This window comes from Ailuropoda melanoleuca, chromosome 5 (assembly GCF_002007445.2).
Source record: "Ailuropoda melanoleuca isolate Jingjing chromosome 5, ASM200744v2, whole genome shotgun sequence".
NCBI classification, from domain to species: domain Eukaryota; kingdom Metazoa; phylum Chordata; class Mammalia; order Carnivora; family Ursidae; genus Ailuropoda; species Ailuropoda melanoleuca.
Genome location: NC_048222.1, coordinates 28701469 through 28719409, shown reverse-complemented (window position 1 = coordinate 28719409; position 17941 = coordinate 28701469). Strand labels below are relative to the sequence as shown.

At 58.9% G+C, this 17941-nt stretch overlaps 2 protein-coding genes across 4 annotated transcripts; one reads left to right on the top strand and one right to left on the bottom strand.

The window, feature by feature from the left end:
* Positions 1 to 4139: 4139 nt before the first annotated feature.
* On the bottom strand, positions 4140 to 15499 carry LOC117802442 (gametogenetin-binding protein 1-like). Its single transcript, XM_034661685.1, has 10 exons — positions 15458 to 15499; positions 14104 to 14213; positions 8722 to 9114; positions 7905 to 8023; positions 7381 to 7475; positions 7033 to 7177; positions 6308 to 6412; positions 6012 to 6151; positions 4687 to 4833; positions 4140 to 4410 (listed from the first exon to the last, which is right to left on the bottom strand). Exons 1-10 carry the CDS (start codon positions 15497 to 15499, stop codon positions 4360 to 4362), a joined length of 1347 nt encoding a protein of 448 aa, XP_034517576.1. The 3' UTR covers positions 4140 to 4359.
* BAK1 (BCL2 antagonist/killer 1) lies at positions 9974 to 16960 on the top strand. Of its 3 annotated transcripts, none has more exons than XM_034660559.1 (6): positions 9974 to 10307; positions 12313 to 12413; positions 13621 to 13756; positions 14123 to 14266; positions 15365 to 15545; positions 15638 to 16960. In XM_034660559.1, the coding sequence occupies exons 2-6, from the start codon at positions 12344 to 12346 to the stop codon at positions 15740 to 15742; spliced, it is 636 nt and encodes a 211-aa protein (XP_034516450.1). In that variant the 5' UTR covers positions 9974 to 10307; positions 12313 to 12343; the 3' UTR covers positions 15743 to 16960. The 3 variants fall into 3 exon arrangements, with proteins under 3 accessions (XP_034516450.1, XP_034516452.1, XP_034516451.1); XM_034660561.1 differs by lacking the exon at positions 9974 to 10307 and adding an exon at positions 11034 to 11532; XM_034660560.1 differs by lacking the exon at positions 9974 to 10307 and adding an exon at positions 11034 to 11576.
* The last annotated feature ends 981 nt before the right edge of the window (positions 16961 to 17941 follow it).

The window sequence follows — 17941 nt, the reverse complement described above, 5'->3', positions numbered from 1 at the left end:
GGGGGCGGGGCACGGAAGACCTGCAGTGGTGGGGCAGCAGCTGGGAGAGGCCCGGAAAGCTGTAGCTGTGATTTGGGGCCAGGAAAGGCCCGGAGACAGCACGTGTGAAGAGGGATGGAGGGCGGGCAGCAAAGGACTACACATGAGCAGGTGGACTGAACACGAGGCCCAGGAGAGGAGTCCAGGATGGTTCAGGGAGGCGGACCGTGGGGTGGTGGTGCCGGCTGGACACTGTCCCATCACCACGGGGCCCTCCTGGCAGGCAGGCCCTCCCCTCCCCACTTCATCTGTTGAACTCCGCCTCCCCCTGCAAGCGCAAATCACAAACGGTGCCTCCTCCTTGAAGCCTTCTGGATTCCTTCCTGCTGGAATGGCTGGCTCCCTCCCGCAGGTCTCCAAACCACTATTGCGGGAACATCATCATCTGCTCTCACTGCCGGGGTCTGCTGTTACCCCACACCGCCGGCTGTGAATTTCCTGTGGGCAGGGAGGTGTCTTTTACCCTCGGTCTCCTCACAAATTAAATCAGAGCGCCTCCAGCAGAGGTAGAAACAACCCGCGTTCGCGGCTCCCGTGCCCGCCCAGGTGCGCACGCTCTCCGGTCGCGGCGGGGCCTCCGGGGGGCGGGGGGGCCGCGGCCAGGCTGCACTGGCCGCGGTGGCAGCCGCCTGCGCCCGCCCTCGCGCTGCAGTCGCCCACGCGCGACCCGGGCAGCCTGCTTGCCTTCCGCCCGCCCCTCCCGCGTCCAGCCCCCGGGCCGCCCCTCTCCGCCCTCGGGGGCGGGGCTGGGAGATTCCGCGGGGGGAGCCCCTGGCGGACCACCGCACAGAGGCGCCGGCCAGGGGGCGCTCCCTGGGGGGAGACCCCCCCCCAGTACCCTTGTAATAATTACAGCAGCCAGTGAGGCCACCTGCCTTGAGACCCCAGCAGCCTCCGACGTGGCCTGAGTCTGTCCTTGCCCCCTACAGTCCCTTGCCCCCTGAGCAGCCAAGGAAGACTTTTAAACCACATTATGTCACTCCTTGCTTTGATCAAATAAACCCTAGAAAAAACCCAGCTGGGCAAAATACACGTCCTCTGCCTTCCCTCCTGACCTCGCCTCTTAGTCCTCCCCTTTCCACTCACTCCTCTCCCGCTGAGCCACAAGGGTCTTCTTCCAGTTCCTCACACAAGCCAGTGCCTCGGGGCCCTTGCACTTTGCTATGCCCTCTGCTGTAAGGCCCTTTCCCCCAAACCCCCTTGGCTCCCTCCCTCGCTTCTTCCCATCCCTGCTTACGCATCATCTCCTTAGAGCTGCCTTTCCCACCCCATCACTCTGTCTAAAACAGCATCCCATTACCCAGCTTCATCCTTCTTCACAGTACTTGTCACTCCCTGATGTATTATCTGTTTATTGTCTATCCTTCTAGCAATATAATAAAATGCTAAAAAAATAAAATAAAAGTTCTGTACATCTTGTTCTCTGCCCTATTCCTCAGTGCCTGAAATAGGAACGGGATGGTTGATAAGTATTTGTTCGATGCCAAATAGCACTTCATTCAGCCCACACAAGAAACCCCATGAATTGCCCATTTCACAGATGTGGAAACTGAGATTCAGAGAGTTATGGAACCTGTCTGTGGTCACATGAGCTTGTCAGTGTTGGAGCTGGGGCTCCAACCCAATGAGTCTCATCTCTCTGCTTCTCCGTTCTCCATTTCATTGCCCACCGGGAAAAGAATACAGGTGGTTTTGCTCTTCCCTTGCCCTGGGATAGGCAAGACTGACAACCAGTGACTCTAGACCTGGCCCAAGGCAGCATCTTCCTTAAAGGTCCTGCCCAGGAGCCCGCAGGGAGAGAGACCCTACCCGCTCCCCAGGAAGGCAGGCCCAGCTTTTGACCCCAACCACTTTTCCCTGGGACCTTCTTCTGCACCATCCTCCCCGCCACTCCCCTCCCCCTTCCTTTCGGCCACCTCCGGTTCCCAAAAATGCCTTCAGAATAATCTGGAGGCTGCTTTTCTTACCTCTATCTCACCAGAGATACAGTGAGAAAGAGAGACACAGTAAGAGAAATATGGTGGGGGGCGGGGGAGCATGAAACAGAGACACACATGCAGAGACAACAGAGAAAGATGGAAGAAGATGGGAGAGACAAGAAACCCAGAAAGGAGCCGAGACCTGGTGAGTTCTGGCAGTAATGGCTCCCCTCAAACCCGCAGGCCGGCCCAGGGCCACTGCCAACCCCACTGGCCCTTCGGAGTGGATTAGAGAGAGGCACCCTGGCTGGGCTCCAGAGCCCTCTGGCCTTTGAGCCAAGCACACTGGTGCAGGGCCCAACCCACAGGGCAGCGCATGGCAGCTCTCCCCTGCCATGTGCGCAGGGAGGAGGAGGGCCACTTTCAGCGCCACCTGGTCCTCAGGTCTGACCCACAGATGCACCTAAAGAGGTCCCTGGAAGCCTCTGGGAAATGCCCAGCTCTCTCCATGTGGGCCGCGAGCCTGAGCCCAGCCCTCTGCACTCGCCCTCTGCGCCTTCCCCTACAGTAGGTCCCTGGGCCATGTCACCCCTGCCTTCGTCACTCAGGAGTGTCAAATCGGGCCCATCCACAGAAACCCGCCGAGGACTTCAAGGGGCTGGGACGAGGTCCTCATCCTTGCACCAGTGCGCAGACCCTCTTCTCGCTCCCACAGGCTACCTCCCGGCTCACAGACCTTCTTCTCTGTAGTTCATAGGAACCCCCCGGAGCATGGGGGGGAGGTGGACAAGGAGATGGCATGACCCTTACTTGACAGGAAGGGAAAGAGAGAAGCAGAGAAGTAAGGGATCACCTCAGAGTCTCCCATACTAAATCAAGGGTCCTGCCCCCTCGCTCCCCAGCAGCCACACCCTCGTGGGGGCCGAGGATGAGATGTCCCTTCCCCAGGAGCAGATGACCGATGAGTGGCCAGTTGGCTCACACAGGCAGCCAAGGAGCCTGAGCTGCCAGTGGGGGCCCAGCCTACCCCAACCCAATGTGGGGCTGCCTGTGCACTCCACTGGCTGGCCCCAGTTGGAGGGCAAAGGGGGAGGGGAGGAGCTCTGTCCTGCAGTGCTCTGGGCCCTGGGATTCCCCACTCAAGCCTGGGTATGGGCTGGCACAAGGTCATGGGCCTATTAGGATGGGGGAGGGAGAGAAGGCATCCTCTCCATGGGGGCCACGCGGAGTGCTACGTCTGTGCTGGGAGAGATCAAAGGGTCCAGGTGGAACCAGGGAACCCCACAGGCCACAGTCTAAGGCCCCCACCCTTCCCAACAGCCAACACTCTGGGAGGAAATAATTAGGGCACAGGTGAGTCATAGTGTCACAAGGCTGCTTCCTGGCTGACTCAGGGGACAGTCAGATGGCCCTTCCACCAGTCCCCAGCCCAGAGGCTGAGTCAAGGATTCCAGGCGAACAACACCTCCTGGTGTCCAAACTGGGCCTGGCCCTCCCTCCCACTGGATCCCGGAAAAGTCAGGTATGAGGGTGCCCCCTTCCATGGCCAATATGGGTACGGCATTGTGTGCCCCTGACTCAAGCCTATCCTTGCTTTTGGGATTTAGAGTTGGGTCTTCTAGAAGTCTGGACCTCCCTCTGACCAGGATCCCCCAAGGCACCTGGCACTGAGCATAGCACAGAGGGGCTGTGACCAGGGGCAGCAGGATGGGGCCCTGCCTCTACCCCTATAACAGGGGCCCTCCTGCATCACTCCCCAGGGACCCTTTACCTGCCCCCAGCCCAACCATCCAAGCAGGTCCCCATGGCCCCAAGGCCGCTTTCCTGGCTTTGTCCCTGTGCTGGCTGGGCAGGAATTTCCTGCTGGAGAATTCCCGGATCCTCCCCACGAGGCCGTGAGCCTGGCCTGGGAACTTAGGAGGGAGGGAAGTCAGGGATGCTCCTACTAACAGGGTCTGGTCTCGTGGTTGCAGGGGCTTTCCTGGCACTCTGACCACTAGTCCTTCCCCAGCCCCAGGTCAGGTCCATCAAACCTCTTGTCCTCCACTGTGGCCCCTCCACTGGAACTCAGGGCTCTGCGATTGGGGCTGCCACACTGGGGGCTAGACCGAGACCCTGGATAAACTGAGCTTGCTCTTAGCACGAGGAGGAGGCGTGGGGTCCAGAGACAGCCAAGGAGGCCAAAGTCAAAGTGGGTTTTATTAATAAAAGCACAGGCCTGAGTCTGATGGGTGGGGACATTCTGCTGGGCAGGCCCACCCTGCAGACACTTGGATACCATTGATCTCAAGACACCTTGGCCCCAGGGGCGCCTTGGATGTGCCTTCATGAGGGGGAGGCTAAATCCCTATTCAGGCTGAAGGGATGTGGAAGCAGGGCAGACTCGGGTCCAGCACCAGCTTCACTCTGGAGGCCAGTTTCCCATCTCGTCCATCTCCTCCAGGAGCAAGTGCTGGGGGCAGAAATGGGTGAAGAAAGAGGCTTCAGTGCCTTTGGGCTCTCCCTTCCTGCTCTGTACCCCTAGAACCTTTCCCCTACCCCCTAAGAGATAAGCATCCTGAGGCCACTCCAGACCCTCCCCCATGTCCCCACAGCCAGCCAAGGCCACCAACCCTGAGCCACCTCCCTCCCACTAAATGAGGGACCCTTCTCCCTCCAACTTGGTTGGGGGGTGGTCCCTGGAAGCCCCAGGAGTCAGGCGCCCCAGCAAAGCCCTCCCCTCCCTCACCTCTGTCCTGGACACCACACCAAGGGGGCTCTGCACCCCTCCCTCCAGCCTAGGGTGGTGCTTCAGCTGCCTCAGCGCCCCTCCCCTAGGTCCCCAGCATTCCCCAAAGGCTGGGGGATGGCTTCCTTCCCCCTCAGCTTGGTGTCCCTAAGGGCAGATAAGGAGAGAGTGGGGGGTGATAGATGAGGATAGGACCCTCGAAACACCCACAGCAGGAAGATATTTCCTGAGACAGCTCTGTCCCCCAAGTGAGGCCTGAGCGGGGCCCCAACCTGCCACTACCCAGAAACTCCCTAGGGACCCCTAATGTTGCTCAGGCTACCCCAGGACTGTGACCCCTACCCCTGAGACAGAGGCAGGCTGGCTTGGGGGTGGTTCTGGAGGAGAGAGGGAGGAGAAGAGGGCGGGAAGGGTGACGAGAGATCCCTTTAGCATGAAAAGGCAAAAGTGAGGGCCCCTGACAGAGCTGGGGCCACCCCTGTGGTTTAGGACAAGGTGCACAGCCTTGTTCCCTGGAGCACGGAGGGGCCCGGTGACTCAGGCCCGCAGGCTCAGGACAATGAGAGGGCCGCCCCTCAGTACCGGGGGAGGGGGGGCAGGCAATGCTGCTATTCACTCCCCCAAAGGGGTAAGTCACACCCCTAACACTCCAGTGCCCTTGACAGCTGGCAGGCATCCCCTCTTTTGTTTGATCCTTTAGTAGCTTCGGCCTTTTGGCTAAGATCAAGCGCCTGGTTCTCCCACCAGTCTCCCTCTACAGGTAAAGAAGCCAAGGCCTGCCTCCAAGGCCACAGAGCAAATCCAGGCCAGAGCAGGGCTTCGGCTAAAGCCTTTGGCCTCTGAACCCTATGCTAGTCCCTTTACTTTCCTACAAAAGGGAACTACGTAGCCTGTCAGGGCCAAATGTCCACGGAATGAAAGAATGAGTTGACGAATGAATGCAAATTAATTTAAAAGGACATCAACACGTTTTCTGACCACAGATCTGTCCATGGGCACTCAGAGAAGCTGGGACAGGCCTGACCTTGAAGGCCAGTGTCAACGAGTGTTTGTGGGAGTAAAGCATGGGCGAGAATGGGGGAGAAAAGAGAACAAGAGCAATATTATGAGGTCAAGTAAGAGACGGAGAGGCGGATGAAGAAGTGTGTGTGTGCAGGGGGTCAGGCTCCTACTCTCAGAAATACCACCACCAAGAAGGGATGCTGCCTTCACTACCCAGGCCGTGGGAGGTTGGAGCCAGGGCCAGGGGCCTATGGAGGTGGGAGGCCCCACTTTCTCCAGTGCCCTCAGGCAGGAGGCAGTGGTCCGGGACAGGCCCGGCCTACCTGGCCATCCACAATGCCCGCCTCCTCCAGGGTGATCTCTGGCTGGGTCAGCAGCTCTCGGCCCTCGTGGCTGCCCATCTTCCAGAGGCGGGACTCCCGTTGTACTGCCAGAAGCTTCTTTAACTCCGACTCCACGAAACCTGAGAGTCAGAGAAACGGGCATGGGGCAGGCAGGAGATGGCGGGGCAACCTGTCGGCGGTGGAAGGGAGAAGAGACGGCTCCGGCTCTCCAGGCCTCATCCCAGCCCTGTGCAGTCCCTGGTCACCCCCAGCCCTGGCCCTTACATTTCCATTACCTGGAGCTGGCCGCATAACGACCTCCCCACCTCCATGACTTCCCCAGGAAACTCCCTGGCCAGTGGGCTCCCTCCTGCGTGCTTGAGTGTGCGTGTTCTCACTTCCTGGGGAAAGCATGCAAGGGGCAGACATCTGCCCTCACCTTCCACCAGCCACAGACTCAAGAACAAGGATCTGGGACCACCTCAACTGCCGAGGTGCAAGTCACAGCTCTGCCACATACTAGCTGTGTGACCCCGGACAAGTTACTTAACCTCTCTGTGCCTCTGCTTCCTCACTATGAAGTAGAGATTATAATAGAGGACCTACCTTAGAGTTGTGATATGGCATTTCATGAAAAATGCTCAGAAGAGGGTCTGGCCCATAGTTTTGGCTATGCAAATGTCAACAGTGATCACGTTATGCTATTACCATCCTTGCTCACCACATCTGGGCAGCACAGGAGTACCGAATGGGTTAGAAGTCCGTCCTGGGAAAGGGTGATGCTCCTGGGAGCACAAGCCCCAGTCACCGTCCCCACCTACTGCCTCCCAGACCTGGAGAAAGGACTAGCTTAGACTTCTCCAGTCGAGCCACGGGTCCTCAGCCCCACCCCCACACCCCGGCTCCAGTGGTCATCATAGGTCCTCTGGTCCCACCTGGTGGTAAGAACTGGTATCACACCCCTGAGCCGTGGCCAAGGGGAGCCCCCTGGGCCTGAGGGCAGGTTGCACGCTGCACTTACCCACTGTATCTGTTGACCTAAAAGTCTTATGCAGCGGTGACTGTAGGGTGACAATGCCTGGGACACAGAGCTTGAATGAGCTGTCCTCTTCCTCCGTTTCCTTTTCCTTGCCTTTCTCATCAGGCAAGCCTTCCTTGAGAGGAAACTGAGGGCAAGCCCCGACGCTGATCAGATGACAGGGACCCAAGCCTGCAGCCTCACCCCCAGATAAAACAAAAAGCAGGAGGGTACAGCTCCCCAAAAGTTAAGAGGGGTCTGCCCAAGCCAAAAATCCTGGGGTCCAGCCAAGCGTGGGGAGGAGCCCCACCCAGGCTTCACCCCCTACTGCCCCAGCCTGGTCGCACAGACCTTGGTCATGGCTGATTTCTGAAGCTGCTTGTACAAGGTGAGGAGGCGGTTCCAAGGAGCTGCCCCCAGTTTTGAAGAGGCCAGCCTGAGGTCTCCTGTGAAGGGGCAGTGTCACTGACAGGCTGACAGGAACCAGGAGCAGCCCAGCAGGACAGGGGCATGGAGCAGGCTGAAGTGAGGGAGAGGTCCCTCGTTTTCTTAGCAAACACCTCCTATGTGCCAGGCACAGTACTAGGCACTCCGCAAAGAGCATCTCATTGACTCCTTGCAACTGCCCTCTGAGGTAGATACTGTTCCATTCTCATTCCAGAGACAAGGAAACGGAGACGCAGATGGTTGAGCAACTTGCCCCCGTCCCACAGCTTGGCATAGTGGAATGGAATGAATTCAAATCCAGACAGCCTGCCCCCAGCATTCCCTCAAACCGTTCTGTGTCCTTCCAGGCCCCACACCCCCGAGGAGTCTGAGGAAGAGGGCCTATTTCTGGAACTGCCCCAACGCCCGCCCGTGGCCACCACACTCACCGTCAAGAGGACACTCCTTCTCCTCGTCCCTGGTGAAGGTCTTGGGGCTGACCTCCAGTGGCCCCGTGGCCCTCTGTGGGCATCCTTGTTCCACCTCCACGGCTTGGGCAAAGTGGCCCCTGACCCCAAAGCATAGTCAGATGGGGGTGGCAGGTGGAGCCAGAGATGTGGCAAAGGCTCCCTAAACCCCCCAACTCCCCAAGGCCCTCCCATAGGCCCTGCTCAGCCCCCTCCCCCCTCCCGCCTCCAACAGCTCCCTGCTTGGTCTTCATCATTCGGGGGGGGTTGTCACTCCTTGAAGGCAGAGTGAGGAAGAAGGTAGGGAACAGAACAGGAGGTGGGCCCCCTTACTCACAGGGAGTGGTGCCAGGTCCAAATGGGAGTGGGAACCAGGAGGGAGAGAGTGGGGAGGAAAGGCAGGGTGAAGTGGGGAGGCGGAAGGAGCTGGGAAGCAATGGCAGCCTGGCTCACCTTGGCACTCTCCCCTCCCAATCCCCAGCCTGTCCATCTCTCATCTTTGGTGCCTCCACCCACAACCCCTGACTTGTGGGAAGACCCATCCCATCTCTGGTACCCTCCCTCCAAACCTCCCTCCCACCCCGCTTCCCCCATCCCCAGCCCCCAGGCTCCTTCCCACCCTTGCTATATCTGTCCCTTCCCCACCCAGGTAGGGGTCTTATTCCAGTCCTCTATCCATCTGAAGACCCACATTCCTGGGCCTTCCTCAATTTGGGTCCTCCCATCTCAGCCCCATATCCTTGCCCCAGCACCACCGTCCCAGGCCCCTGCCCGCCACCCACACAGCCCAGTCCCTCACCTGTCTGCGATCCTGGTATCCCTGGAGGCCTCCCCTACCGCATCCTCCTTCTCTTCCCTTTCCTCCTTCTCAGACCAGTTGCCCAGTACCTCCTGGCTTCCCCGGAGCAGGATGGGCTTCACCTCGCCACCCTGGGCCCCCACCCTCAGGACCTCCATGGGGGTGGGGGTCTGGGCCCCTGGGTCCCCCATCCCTAGCCCCGAGGGACCGTGCGGCGGCAAGGCCACAGACAGCGCGTAGGGTACTGTGGTGGGCAGCCTTGGCTCCTTCCTCTCCACCTTTCCCTGGCGGTTCCTCATCAGGGGGGTGGCATCTTGCTCTTGTGAGGGGCACACCTGGCTCCGCATCAGGGCATTGTCAGAGCTCTTTGGGCTGCCCCTGCTCCCCACCAGGCTGCGGAAAAAGCGGAACATGGAGGAGCGGCCCAAAAGTCGGGATGGAGGGGATGGAGGGGGTGGAGCTGGGGCCTCCATCCTGAGAGAGATCCTGACTCAGAGGGAGGGGCCACAGCAGCCACCCCACCAACTGCTTAAGAACGGGAGGAGTTTTCAAATTAAAAGCGAGAGAGGGCAGGGAGTGGATGAGGCAGGGGAAGGAGGTATGGGGAGGCAGATTTGGGGTGGCTGATGAGGCTTCAGGAGGCATGGGGGCTGGGGGTCCTGGGACCAAGAATGGGGCAGGGGCTCTTGGGGCCTCTGCACAAACCTCCCTACACCTGGCTTGTCCTTCTCTGGTCCCGTGGAGCGGCCTCTGCCCGTGAAAACCATTCCCCACGGCCAGATATTTGCTGTCTTCCCTCTTTTCTCTCCTCCTCTCGGCATCCACTGGCACGTGCCCAGGTGGTACCCCAGACACCCCGTTTCCATCTCTGTTTACCTGCCTGTCACCTTCAGGACTTCGAGCCTCCACCAGCCTGCCTTGTGCACATCTTAACTGCACCTCGAATCTCAATGTAGTATTATCACTCCCCAGGGCATCGAGAGACTTGATTATAACCCCCAGCTTAGTGACCTGGGGAGTCCTCAAACCCGCTGAGCCTCAGTTTGTTCATCTGTAAAACAGGTGTGGGGGACAGCACCCACTTCCAATGGTTATGAAAAACTTCAGTGGGACCACGGCCGGTGGCCAAAGAGCAAGGCACACTGCCATGCTTAAGACACTGGCTTTTTTATTGGTATTAACTGATGAAAGGGGGTGCAGATCAAAGACCAGGAGTGGGAGAAGGGGAGCCATGCCACCTGACCGTGGCCAAGTGTGAGGGGTGGAGCGTCTCCCCTGCGTACAAGCCCAGACCGACCCCCAGGCTGGAGGCCCTGCATCCGCGTCCGGCGGCTACACAGCAACTTCCTCTAGAGGGAGCTGATTGGAGCCGGGAGCCGCCGGCACCTCTAGGATCACCGCAGCCTCGCGGGTCCCTAGGGCCGTTCTGGGACAAGCAGAGGCTGCATCCAGACGCCGGGACTGCACTGACGCCTTGCCTGGAAGCCGGGCCTGGGCACCCAAACCCCCGGGAGCAGCCTCTGGCCCCTCAGGATCTCTGGCCTCGGCCCTGTGAGCCATCCGGGCCTGGGCTAGGGTCCGGGCAGGTAAGGTGGGAGGGTCTTGGCCATCCTCCCGGCTTTTGGCAGCCCCAGCCCCAGGGGGGTACAAGGAGCCCGTGGGCAGCCGGGTGGGGAGGGGGAGATCTGGAGACTTGCCTGGGTAACTCTGCCTGGGGGCCTGATCCAGCCAGGGCTCCCTCTGGCTGCCCCTCAGACAGCTGCCCTGGCACCCCTCCCTGGCCCTGCCCTGGCCCTGGGCGCCAAAGAATCGGGTGCCAAAGAACCAGGTCCTTTAGCAGTCTGGGGGGTTGGGAGTGGAGGTCAGAGCCAAGGTCAAGGGCAGGGAGAGAACTTTCATGGTACTTCCTGCTGCCCCAGGAGCCCTAGACCGGGTCTGCCGCCCAACCAGGCATCTCCCTCTGGGGAACATCCTAGGCCCAGCAAATGGAGAGCAGGGGACTCCCCTTACCAGGAAGTCAGGCTACTTGGATGAGGGCAGGGGTAGGCCCAGGGCGGCACGGGCCTCTGGCCCTGGGGGCCGCTCTGAGGCCCCACCCACTCCCCAGCAGCGAGCCCCTGGGGTAGCAGTGGATGGAGTTGGTGGTGCAGTCAGCATCCTCCTGCCTTGCTGTCTGGGGGTGCCGGTTTTGCTCAGGAAGGGGGGGTGGGGGGGACCAGGGGAGAGGGAAGGGCATCTTGTTCCGGAAGGAGTCACAGGGATGGGGGTGTGCCAAGCAAAGTTCTGTTTCATACTGGCACCCAAGGCTGGAGGATGGGAAGGTCTGCCTTTCCCTTTCTCCCTGCCCTCTGGAGGTGGAGGGCTGGAGGGCTCTCCCCCACCCCTTCCTGAGAGCTCTTGCCCTGGGGCACTTTCGAAAATGGCCCCGGGCCTGAGAGGCAGAAGGAAAGCGGGGAGGGTACTCAGGTCTTCCCTGAGAGGAGGAGGTGGCTGTCCTCAGCCTGGGGTAGGACTGTGCCTTCCGCAGGAGTAACAGGAGGGGCACTTCCCCAAAAGGCTGAAGGAGGCAGCTTTGGAGGGGTGGGTAGGAAGGGGTGCAAATTGAAAGTGAAACAGCTCACGTCCAGGAAATACTCCTTCTGTCGAGGGTTCACAGAGCAGATCAGGGCTGTGGCCAGGACTGCGCAAAGAGGAAAATGGGCCGGGGACAGGAGAGCGGGTATATGGTGGGGGTTCACGTGGCGGTGGCAGGGGGGAGCTGTGTAGACGGCTTCCTCAGCTCACTGCAAGGCAGGACTGGGTAGAGCACAGGTGAGATGTCAACAGGTAACTACAAACTGGAAAATAAATCTTAAGTGAGTATTGAGGGTGTGAACTGATGAAAATTCAAATTACCAACCTGACTCCCTGATTAGCTGTGTGGCCCTCGGGCCCTAAATTCTTGGTGCCTCACTTTCCCTCTCTGTAAAATGGGTATGATGACGCTTCCCTTGCTGGGTTACTGTACATTTTCAGTGTCTGACGCCCTTGGAGGAGTGGTCAAAGTAAGTAAAGCATAGGTGCTCAGAAGGGTTTGTGGCTAAGAGGCCTGAGTTGGAAAACAGGCGTACTCTAACCAGCCAAGGGGAAGTGGGACCTTCAAGCACAGCTTTCATGGGTCATTGGCTAGAAGGTGGCAACCCTGTGGTAAGCTTTTGCTAGGTAGGGTGCAGGAGGCCCCCAGGAGCAGCGGAAAGAGCCCCCAGCCTCTAAAACTCACCTCATTTGCCCAGGAGTGAGGTGAATTATGACTTGAGATCCACGAGGGCAATGCTGCCGTCACCCCTCCCCAGGGCCCTGGCTGTAGGCCCCAGGTCCCCAGCTATGAATCCGGACTGCCCTGCCTTTCTCCCTCTCTCGAAGGATTGCTAGTGAAATGCTTAGGAAGTTCTGATTCTGCCAACAGACGTCACAGGGACCCAAGGTGGTGAAATGAGAGGCGGCTGGAGCTAGGACCATGGGGTCTTTGGGGAATGGGGGACCCCCTCCTCTCTCTATGGCTGTGGGACCCTCTCATCAACATTCCCTGCTTTTTCTCACCCATCCCCACAGGCTAACCCTGTCCTCCACCAGAACCTGAGAAATGGCATCCGGGCAAGGCCCAGGTCCTCCCAGGCAGGAGTGTGGAGAGACGGCCCCATCTTCTACTTCTGGTAAGGGTCTCTCTGCCCCTCACCCATCCTATAACCACCAGGGCTGTCTGAGAGGATGGTGACAACAGAAGTGGACAGGGCCAGGCAGGACTTACAGGCAGGCTGTCCTGCCCCATTCACTCACCTTTGATAAAGGAGAAAAGCGTCTCCCCACCTGGTGCGGGTGGGCGCAGGTGGCCTCAGAAGCTTGAGTGCAGTCCAGGTTAAGCCCTGGGAGTGGGGAGGAGGTTGCGCCTGGGGGTGGGGGTGGGGCAAAGGCTAGGAGAGGCCCGGGAGGGCGTGTGAGGTGGGCACAGTGCCATCCCAAGAAAGAGGAGCAGGAAGGGGTGAGGAGAGGCCAGAAGAGTGGGGTGTGGCTATCCTATTTCTACAGTAGGGGAAAGAAGGAAGTTCCTAGGCTTATCACCCTGTCAGGCGTGCTAACTGGCAAAAGTGATTGTTACGACTTCGGGGAGGAAGTAAGATGGCTGCCCTTCTTCCCTCCTCCAAGGGGACCATCAGGGACACCTGCAGTCCCCAGCCCACTGCTCCCCTGGGCTTTGGGTTCAGTGCCCCGTCTGTCACTATGGCCCTATGTGACTTTTCTTTTTTTTTTTTTTTTTAAAGATTTTATTTATTTATTTATTTATTTGCAAGAGAAAGAGACAGCCCGCGAGAGAGGGAACACAAGCAGGGGGAGTGGGAGAGGAAGAAGCAGGCTCATAGCAGAGAAGCCTGATGTGGGGCGAACCCATAACGCCGGGATCACGCCCTGAGCCGAAGGCAGACGCTTAACCGCTGTGCCACCCAGGCGCCCCTATGTGACTTTTCTGAGCCCAAAGCTACAATTTTCAAATTCTATTTCCCACGTTCCCTGAGCCATAAGGGCTGGGTACCTGTACACACGAAAACTCACACTAAAAGTCCCACGTGCCTGGCTTACATCCTGGCTCCACTGCTCGTTCTAACCGTGTGACCTCGTACAAGTTACGTGAACGCCCCGTGCCTCGGCTTCCCCATCTGTACACTGGGGTTCACCTAGTGCACAAGGCTGTTGTGAGGATAGTCCTGTACACAGTAAGCACCGGGTATTAACTGAGGGCTCGAGTTCGGGATGCTTCTGTGCACGGGTGAGGACAGCGGAGGCCTTGAGGAAGAGTGAGCCATCCACAGAGCACGGGGCTGCCGGCCCAGCCCTTCCTCCCTGACTGCTGGCTTTGATCCTCAGAGGAGCAGGTAGCCCGGGACACCGAGGAGGTTTTCCGCAGCTATGTTTTTTACCGCCATCGGCAGGAGCAGGAGGCTGAGGGGGCGGCTGCGCCTGCTGACCCAGAAATGGTCTCCTTGTCCCTAGAACCTAGCAGGTGAGCAAAAGGCTCCTGGGCCCACAGGGACATCTTCAGGGAAGTGGAGGCTCACGTGAAGTCACTGCCCTGTAGGTCCAGGGAGCTGGGGAGGCCTGGGGTGCGGGGGGGGGGGTCTTGTCCTTCTTCCGTCTTTGCCTTTTCAATTTTGGGCTTCCACCCCCATCTGGGACCTTGCACCCTTTGTAGCGCGTGCCTGCCCCATGACCCTGGGCTCGGCCCTCATGTCTGAGCACACCATCAGGAACGTCTAGGGAGGGGTCCACAAGGCCGGGGGCATCTCAGGCAGAACCCCTTCTCCGTGAGCCCAGGCCCCAGCCCTGCCTGCCCTGGGCCTGCTCACCTACCTGGCTCCCGTTCCTCCAGCACCATGGGGCAGGTGGGTCGGCAGCTCGCCATCATCGGGGATGACATCAACCAGCGCTACGACTCTGAGTTCCAGACCATGCTGCAGCACCTACAGCCAACAGCAGAGAACGCCTATGAGTATTTCACCAAGATCGCCTCGAGGTAGCCCTGCCCGGCCTCTCTGCTGTGCTGTCGCCCTCACACTGTGTCCTGTCCGTGGGATGGGAGACACACGCTTCTCTGTCAGCGTCAAGAGACATGTGTGCCGTTCCCGTATCTGCTGTTAGCTCACGCGTGGTCTCGGGCCCCTGTCTCTCTCTCTCTCTGGGCCGCAGACCCCTCATCTTAGGTGTAGAAGCCCACAGCTCTTGTGAGCTGGGGCACTGAGGACTTGACCGGATAGATCAGGACTAGCGAGGCACCCAGGATGGGGCTGGCGGCAGAGCTCCCCAGCCCCGCTGAGACTCAGCTGTCCTTCCAGTTCGGAATCATACTCCTACCGAAGACGGTCAGGTGACTCACGTCCTGGACATGGCTTCCCTTTGCTACAGTCTAGTGTCCCAGAGGCAGTCCCGTGTGGTTAGGGAGACCACGTGCCTGGGTTAAATCTCAGCTTTGCCACTTACGGGCTTTGTGAAACCCTCTGGCCCTCAGGCCCCACGTCTATAAAATAGAGGAAGTAGTCTCAGAACAGTGGCCGTACTTACTGGTGTCATCTGTTGTTAAATCTGGGTCAGGAGTCGGCCTCGAGGTGACTGACACTGGGGTGAAGGTGGGGGTAGGTGACAGACTTCAGGTCAGTGCTTAGAGCCCAAATGTCCTGCCCCTGTCTTTCGAGGCCATCCCCGCCCCACTCAGATTCCAGGACCTGTCCTAACCTCCTCTTTGTCCTTCTCTTTCTGCTGTCTCTCGGGCTGCCAGGCCAGCAGCAACAGCCACAGGTAATCTCCCTACTGCCTCTGTCTGCTTGCTCTGCCCTCCCTGCCCTCTGTCCCTCGGCACTCAGGGCGCTGTGGCCACAACCCAGCAGCAGCGTCCCGCTCATACGCACCCTGAGTTTTCTCCTTTCACAGAGATAGATGCAGGCTCTGCCCAAATTGAGGCCAGGCTGGGGCAGCCTCTGCCACCTTGGTTCACAGCTCGGCCATTTTGCTTTCCAGCCGGGAGCGGGGCGGGTGGCTACCAGGCCGTGGGAGAGGAAAAGCGGGCCGCAGGGCCTTCTGGGGTTCTCCACTGACAGGATCACCACTCTGCCTGCAGCCTGTTTGAGAGCGGCATCAACTGGGGCCGAGTGGTGGCTCTCCTGGGCTTCGGCTACCGCCTGGCCCTACACGTCTACCAGCGTGGACTGACCGGCTTCCTGGGCCAGGTGACCCGCTTCGTAGCCGACTTCATGCTGCATCATTGCATTGCCCGGTGGATTGCGCAGAGGGGCGGCTGGGTAAGTGCCGCCTCTCTCCCGGTCCCAGCCCAGCACTGGCCTGCCTGGATTTGCTGTCAGCCCCTCTGTGACCTCTCCATCTCTCCTGGCAGGTGGCAGCCCTGAACTTGGGAAATGGCCCCATCCTCAACGTGCTGATAGTTCTGTCTTTGGTTCTCTTGGGCCAGTTTGTGGTACGAAGATTCTTCAAATCATGACTCCCAGAGGGGCCCTTTGGGGTCCTAGCAGACACCCCTGCCTGGACTTCAGCCAAGCCTTCTCCCCTCCCCCCCCTCCCCAGCAGGGCCCCCCCCCAAACAAGCTTTAGCAAGTGGGCACTCCAGCTTTAGGAGGGCCTCTGCCCAGGGGCCAGTCAGACTGCCAGGGTGCCCCAACATTGCATGGTGCTAATGGACCCCCTCTCTGGGCCCCATCCTGTCAGAGAGGGGCTGTAGCCTTCCTCGGCTCTCTGGGACTCCATCAGCCTTGTCTATTGGACACTGAGGAGATTGACAACTTGGGGAAGCAAGAGGCTGAGAGTCATTTCCCCCCAAATTTTTAATGGTTATATCTTTTTATAATGCCCTTGGAAGGACTCTCCCCGCCCCCATTCCCACCCAGGATATCTGGGATGTGGGGGTTAGTAGGCCACCCTGTGTTCCCCAGGATTCAGCTGTTCTAGAAAGTCAGAGCTTGATTGCTGGGCCTGGAGCCCAGTCCTGGCCCTTCCTAAGCTATCGCCCTGCTCCCACTCCCCCCACCCCATACTGCCTTTGCAGTGGACTCTCAGGGATTCTGGGCCTGGGTGTTGGATGGGGATGAAGTGGGGGTGCAGACCAGAGCTGTCAGAACTTCATCAGCACCCCCCAGCCTGCCTCCCAAGATCCTCAGTGCTCCCCCTTTCCCTCACCTATTACCACTTAAACCCAATCTATTCACTACAAGTGAAACCCAACTTGCCCCCATCACTCCAGATAAGGAAGGAGGGGTCTTGGGTAAGTGGAGTGCTGAGGTCCCCTCCTTGGCCAGACTATAAACTTTAGGACTAGTTTGTTATTGTCAGGGAAAGGGGGTAAGGAGCTCATTTGAGGTTTCTGAGTGAGAAAAGGGCTGTTAACGTCACCAGCAACCCCGGAGTTGGGATCCTCCCTCAAGGCCTGGGCACAGTGTAATCTGGGGGTGTGGATGGGGAAACTGTGAATACTTGAACTCTACCCCCCACCCCCCAACTCTCCACACTCCTCACCTGCCTAAGCCTGTCCTGTGGATGGGGGTGGGAATGCCTTGTCTATCTCTCATACCTAGAGGTTTGGGGTAAGGAGAGAGAAGTTCTTGAGTAAGCCAAATGCAGGGGGGGACGCAGACGGAGCCCGCTGGCCAGCCCTCACCCTCGGAATATGTTTAAAAATAAACTTTAATCAACTTTAATCCCCTAATTCCCATGTGATAATTTTTGTATCCTCTGTTACCCCTCTTTCAACCAGGCTGGATTGGGGGAACCTGGGCGTGCCTGGCATTCACCCGGTTTATTACTGAATAAGAGCTCATCCTAGGCCTTCACAATCCTGTAGAAGGCTGGGTGTGGTTCTCCCAGGCCCCAGCTCCCTACTGCTCCCCAAACTGCTGGGCTCTGGACGTAGAGCTGGTAGAGCTGTTGTGCATGTCTGGGGACTCCCAGAGGCCACCTCGAGCCTGATTTGAATGCCCCTCCCTGGGGCCACCGTCCTTGCAGGCCCAAAAAGCCCTTCTCTCCGGCACCTGGCTCTGCCTCCGACGCAGTGTCTCAGCCCCCTCCTCCCCATGTTCCCCACAACTAGCACACACACAGGGCTTTTCATTCCAGGAATTATGTGCTGCATCGGAGTCCCTATGGGAAGGCAGCCAGGGGTGATAAAAATAACAAGGATGGGGGCGTTCAAATGTTCCAAAGTCTTTCCAGTCCTGGGCACCCGGGTCTGTTTCTGACACCCTTCCAAAATGGTCACATGCGAGGCCTAAAAAGGACTTAGAGACTTAGGGGCTTCACTGCCACTCCCTGAGAGCATCTTGCCAGTCCCCTCTCCCTTTGGACTTGGGTCTTCAAAGGGTCGGCGTACAGACTGCAGTCATGGCACGCCGCTCCCCCCCCCGCCCCCTCCCCCCCAACAGTGGTGGCTGGAAGGGTGGTGGCTACAAGGCGCCCTGCAAGCCGCAGGAAGAGCTCCTAGACAACCTACAGGGAATACACGCTGCGTGCCAGGCCTCACGCTGAGAATTTATCATACACGCCCAAGCGGTAAGTGTTATAGCTCGTGACCTGGGGGGTTGGAAGGTGGGGCTGGGGCTTAAACTCCAACTTTACAGATAAAGGAATCTGAGGTATCTGCCCAGATAGAAAGGGCGGGAGCTGGCACTTGCCACCAGGGTTTTACTTAGAG

Bases quoted from the DNA above. Each gene is read 5' to 3' on its own strand.
- BAK1 (XM_034660559.1), top strand. From the start codon at position 12,344: ATGGCATCCGGGCAAGGCCCAGGTCCTCCCAGGCAGGAGTGTGGAGAG. The intron at 12,414-13,620 runs GTAAGGGTCTCT...TTTGATCCTCAG, and splicing joins GGCCCCATCTTCTACTTCTG to AGGAGCAGGTAGCCCGGGAC. The intron at 13,757-14,122 runs GTGAGCAAAAGG...CCGTTCCTCCAG, and splicing joins TTGTCCCTAGAACCTAGCAG to CACCATGGGGCAGGTGGGTC.
- LOC117802442 (XM_034661685.1), bottom strand. From the start codon at position 15,499: ATGAAGTCGGCTACGAAGCGGGTCACCTGGCCCAGGAAGCCG. The intron at 14,214-15,457 runs GTCAGTCCACGC...TGTTGGCTGTAG, and splicing joins TCACCTGGCCCAGGAAGCCG to GTGCTGCAGCATGGTCTGGA. The intron at 7,178-7,380 runs GTCTGTGCGACC...GCTTGCCCTCAG, and splicing joins AGAAATCAGCCATGACCAAG to TTTCCTCTCAAGGAAGGCTT.